Genomic DNA, 5,761 nt, shown 5'->3' with positions numbered 1-5,761 from the left:
CTAGGGAGTAGTCAGCAGCCTTGAGCCCAGCAGAGAAGATGTAGTTAAAAACAAACAAACAAACCCTACATAAAGCTACATGTAATCTCATACCCCATGACCTTCTCTTGAATGTGACTATTCAAATTAATACATCGTTTATCCGACTTCATTCTTGATCTCTTAAAAATGCCATCAACCTTCCTAAGCTGTCATGAAGCACTTTTTTCTTTAAGATTCACCCACCGTAATCATCTTCCTAGGAGTATATGATCAGATTCTTTTTGTTCCTTCCTTTGAAATTTTGTTTTATGACTTTTCTGTTTAGAAAGTCCGTTACAGGTCCAGTCCAGCAACGCCACTCTCCCGGTCCTGGAGCTCTCGGAACCACCTCAGGCTCAGGAGAAGGCCTTGGCCCCCAAGGTCACCACCGTGCCCGAGGCGCCCACAGCGCTGCAGCCCGAGCAGGAAGCCGCCACCCGGCAGCCCACAGACACAGGCCAGCCCGCAGCAGGTGCCGCGCCGAGGTCGTCGGAACAAGCCATCGAAGCCCTGGAAGGCGACGCTGTGAAACCCTCAGAGCAAACAATCGAGTCCCTGGAAGGTGACACCCCAGTGCCCTCGGAAGAAACGACCAGGCCCCTGGAAGGCGACAAGGTGATGGTGATCCAGAGCAAGGAGGAGTTTGAGGCCGTGCTCAAAGAGGCTGGGGAGAAGCTGGTGGTGGTGGACTTCTCGGCCACGTGGTGCGGGCCGTGCAAGATCATCAAGCCCGTGTTCAACGCCCTGTCTTTCAAGTACGATGACGTGCTGTTCCTGGAAGTGGACGCCGATGAGTGCGAGGAGCTGATTCAAGAGTGTGGAATCGTGTGCATACCAACCTTTCAGTTTTACAGAAAAGAGGAAAAGGTGGGTGAATTCTGTGGTGCCCTTAAGGAAGAGCTGGAATCCACCATTACAGAATTAAAGTAATTATGTATTCTGAAAACACTGTAAACAGTTGGCTGTTGATGGCTTGTGATTATTTTTTTTTTAATTTACAAAAATGGACCAGATATAACAAGAGTATATGTCCACACATCACCTGATAGTAGATTATAAATATTAATTCTACCCTTCCCCCAAAATAGAGCGTTACCCAGATTGCGGCCTTGTTTTTGTGGCCAGGGAGATGTGAAATTAGAATTTGCTTTGGTGGAGATTTGAATTCCCACTGTCTCTTGTTTATCAATCTTGTTTTTTTTTTTTTTTTTTACTTTCTCTTGAAAATTCAGCCCATTTAGAGAGTGTATACAGCAACATTAGAAATTTAGATCATTCTTCTGTAGACATACAATACTTAAAGATGAAAAGAAACTTCTTTTTCTTTTCGTGTTCACATGTCTTTGGGTTTTCTAAGAGACTTACAGAAATAAAGAATTTGAAAGATTCATATGTCTCATCTAACCTCCTTCTCATGCAGGGAGTATACTGAAGGTCTTGGGAAATTAAATGGGTTCTCCAACCCTGAACATGATCTATTGGTGGCATTGCTGAGCCCAGGGCTGCATTCCCAGATTCCAAGTCCAGGGCTCTTTCTACTAATTCATGCCCAGAAAATCTGTGACAGAGCTCAAAACTTCTGGCTTCAGACCCAGTTCCTTTATAATTAAGGTTTAAGCCACTGTGGTTCTTGGTGCTATTATGACATCAGCTCCCTGGTGGCAAAGTTCCTGCTTTGTCCTGTGGTAACTGAATGTCTGATACCTGTTCCCAGATGTCTCATAGTGCAAAGGCCTATGGCTGGTCCATAGATAGTGCCTTGGTTCAGAGTGTTTTTAAATATTTTGAATTAGTTGCCAGCATTTATAAAACTAGAATCCCTACTAAAATCTAGATGTCTAGCTTCTCTTGAAAAATTGTAAGATCTAGCAATCCATGCCAGTCTAATATTAGGGGCTGAATGGCAACTTACCTCCATTAGATGGGGAATCACTGTCTAGGCCTCTGTTGCTGAACCTGGCTGGCTTCTTTCATTTCTTTATCTAGTGAATTGCAATCTCTATTTTAGTTAACTGCAGGAGTAGGACTGCCTCATCACCTTCCATAGTGTGCCCACACTGGGTCTCCTTATGGTAAATCTTCAGCCACAGCCCCCATTGAGCCATTAACAACAGAAAACAAAATACCATATGTACTCAGCCTTTTTTCCAAAGAGGTTTGGAATGGCCTACAAAAAATATTAATGATAAGACTCATAAGCTAGAAAGAGGAAATTAGAACCATTACAATGAATAAGAAACAAATATGTCAACTCTGAGGGCACATGTAATTCCTCTGATTGAGGGGTGTCATGGATTGAATTGTGTCTGCCAAAAATGTGTGTCAGCTTGGTTAGGCTGTGATTATCAGTATTGTGTGATTGTCCACCATTTTGTCATCTGATGTGATTTTCCTATGTGTTTTAAATCCTACCTCTGTGATGTTAAAGAGGCAGGATTAGAGGCAGTTATGTTAATGAGACAGGACTCAATCTACAACCTTAAGTTGTGTCTTACATCAATCTCTTTGAGATACAAAAGACAGAAGGGAGCAGTGAGACGGGGGACCTCATTACCACCAAATGAGAACTAGGAGTACTGGCATCCTTTGGACCTGGGGTCCCTGAGTTGAGAAGCTCCTAGACCAGGGAAAGACTAAGGACAAGGACCTTCCCCGAGACCCAACAGAGAGAGAAAGCCTTCTCCTGGAGCTGACACCCTGAATTTGGACTTCTAGGCCCCTAAGCTGTGAGAAAATAAATTTCTCTTTGTTAAAGTCATTCACCTGTGGTATTTCTGTTATAGCACCACTAGTTAACTAAGACAAGGGGCAAATTTTGTTCTGAGTTTCTTGGCAATGTGGAGGAGAAAAGGGAAACAAAAATATACAGAAGTATATTATTGTTTCCCTATTACCCAAAAAGCGCCAGCATCTGAATTGGAAAAAGGAGTCTAAGCTTTTCCTTTAGTAAATAACTGAATATAATTTCTCATTTCTCACCTGGGACCTTAAGTTTGATACATTGGATAATGGATGATGTCTTTGACAAGATTTTTTTGTGTGTGTCATAATTGTACTTTAGGTGAAGGTTTATGGAGCACACTAGTTTCTCATTAAACAATTAATACATATATTGTTTTGTGATAATGGTGGCCAACCCCATGACATGTCAACACTCTCCTCTTCTTGACCTTGGTTTTCTCATTACCAGCTTTCCTGTCCCTTGCCCCCTTCTCATCCTTGCCCCTGGGCTGGTGTGCCCATTTAGTCTCTTTTTATTTTATGGGCCTGTCTAATCTTTGGCTGAAAGGTGAACCTCAAGAGTGACTTCACTACTAAGCTGAAAGGGTATCCAGGGGCTATACTCTCAGGGTCTCTCCAGTCTCCATCAGACCAGCAAGTCTGGTCTTTTGTTTGTGAGTTAGAATCTTGTTCTGCATTTTTCTCCACCTCATCTGGGACCCTCTATTGTGATCCCTGTCAGAGCAGTCAATAGTGGTATCCGGGCACCATCTAGTTGTACTGGACTCAGACTGGTGGAGGCTGTGGTAGTTGTGGTCCATTAATCCTTTGGACTAATCTTTCCCTTGTTTCTTTGGTTTTCTTCATCCTCACTCGCTCCAGATGGGGTGAGACCAGTGGAGTATCTTAGATGGCCACTCACAAGCTTTTAAAACCCCAGATGCTACTCATCAAAGTAGAACATTTTCTTTACAAACTATGTTATGCAAATTGAGCTAGATGTTTCCTGAGACTGACAAGATTTTTTTTTTATAATTCAGAAAAATTTTCATATGGCTATTCCAGGTAGTAATCGTTAATAAAAACTGATGCTGTAATCAGAAAGCACTTTTCAGTGAGAGGATTCTGAATTCAAGAATAGGTGTATAGCTTTCCCGTGTCACATAAATGGACTCTACTAACAGTGGACATTTTCCCGCCTGCTCCTTTCCTCTGGTCCAGAGACTTCCTCTGACTTTTTCACTCAGATTTGTTCCCAGTTTCCATATCACACATGCCTGGCTTTCACATGACCATGAGTATCTGCTTAGACATTTAGGCCCAGACTTTGATGTATTAACCTGGTTTCACTGCTCCAGAGCCCTTGTTTGGGCCACTTAGTGAGACCCATGACATCTCAGGTTGTGTAACTTGGACACTAGACCAACAAATCCAAACCCATTGCCGTCGAGTTGATTCCGACTCACGGTGACCCTATGTGTTTCAGAGTAGAACTGTATTCCGTAGGGTTTTCAATGGCTGTAATCTTACAAAGTAAATTGCCAGGACTTTCTTCTGTGCTGCCACCGGGTAGATTTAAACTGTCAAGTTTTCAGTTAGTAGCCAAGTGTAAAACATTTGCGCTACCCAGAGACCTTAACTTGGACACCAAACCACCAAACCAAACCCACTGCTGTTGAGTCGATTCTGACTCATAGCGACACTATCGGACAGAGTAGAACTGCCCCTTAGAGTTTCCAAGGAGTGTCTGGCAGATTCAAACTGCCGACCTTTTGGTTAGCAGCTGTAGCATTTAACCACTATGCCACCAGGTTTCCAACTTGGACACAGGAACCCTGAAATCTAACCTTAGCAACTTATACCAACTACTTCACGTAGGACTGTAGTACTAAAGACATTTCTAGTGTGCAATTTCCTTTATACTTTTACTAAGTGATGTCACAGACAATTGACCCAAAAGCATTCTTAAAAACAATTATGACAGTAGATTTTAAAGGCTATTTTATAATATTCCTGTAATGGATTGAATTGTGTTCCCCAAAAATATGTGTCAACTTGGTTAGGCCATGCGTGATTGTCCTCCATTTTTTGATTTTCCTATGTGTTATAAATCATAATCTCTACCTGTGGTTAAAAAGTATTTGGGTGGGATTATAGCACCCTTACTAAGGTCACAGCCCTTATCCAATGTAAAGGGAGTTTCCCTAGGGTGTGGCCTGCACCACCATTTATCTTACAAGAGATAAAATGAAAGGGAAGCAAGCAAAGAGTTGGGAACCTCATACCACCAAGAAAGCAGCACCAAGAACAGAGCATGTCCTTTGGACCTGAGGTACCTGTGCTGAGATGCTCCCAGACCAAGGGAAGACTGATGACAAGGACCTTCCTCCAGAGCCAACAGAGAGAGAAAACCTTCCTCTGGAGCTGATGCCCTGAATTTGGACTCGTAGCCTACTAGACTGTGAGAATAAATTTCTCTTTGTTAAAGCCATCCACTTGTGGTATTTCTGTTATAGCAGCACTAGATGACTAAGACAATTTCTAACGTAACTCAAGGAATGAAGGCAACAACTTGTTGTATGAAGGTAATTCTGCAGGGCCAAGACATTGTGAAGCAAGTATGTGGCTCTCTAGTGACCTGGTTTTGTCCAGGGATAAAAATGAAACTACCAGAGGGTCGACTCATACCCTTCAAACTATCACCTGTAAACACCATTTCTCTTGACTGGGCAATAGTTGAACAGCAGCCAGGTTAAAGTTATGTTCTCTGGGAGAAAGCTTGAGGACAAGCAGTGTTTTGCTGACTAAAAAAGAAATGTGCACTGAAAAAAAAGCAAACAAAAACCAACCAAGCAATTGTTATCACCGCTAATACTTAATATTATTCTATAAGTTCTGGCATGGCAGTAGGACATGAAGGAGAAATAAGAAGCTTTTCTAATGAGAAAGAAGATTCCAGATAACCAAACTGGCTGTGAATGATAATAAACTAACTAGAACCTTAGTAAAAGTCAGTGGA

The 5,761-nt window shown here is 42.3% G+C and overlaps 1 protein-coding gene across 1 annotated transcript; it reads left to right on the top strand.

Moving 5' to 3' along the window:
- The first annotated feature begins 233 nt into the window (after positions 1-233).
- TXNDC2 (thioredoxin domain containing 2) lies at positions 234-951 on the top strand. The gene has a single exon (XM_049901269.1). It carries the CDS (start codon positions 640-642, stop codon positions 949-951), a length of 312 nt encoding a protein of 103 aa, XP_049757226.1. The 5' UTR covers positions 234-639.
- Positions 952-5,761: the final 4,810 nt, after the last annotated feature.

The sequence above is a fragment of the Elephas maximus genome, chromosome 11 (assembly GCF_024166365.1).
Source record: "Elephas maximus indicus isolate mEleMax1 chromosome 11, mEleMax1 primary haplotype, whole genome shotgun sequence".
Lineage (NCBI taxonomy): Eukaryota > Metazoa > Chordata > Mammalia > Proboscidea > Elephantidae > Elephas > Elephas maximus.
The sequence above is the reverse complement of the archived record's forward strand: the minus strand, read 5'-3'. Positions and strand labels throughout refer to the sequence as shown.

Bases quoted from the DNA above. Each gene is read 5' to 3' on its own strand.
- TXNDC2 (XM_049901269.1), top strand. From the start codon at position 640: ATGGTGATCCAGAGCAAGGAGGAGTTTGAGGCCGTGCTCAAAGAGGCT.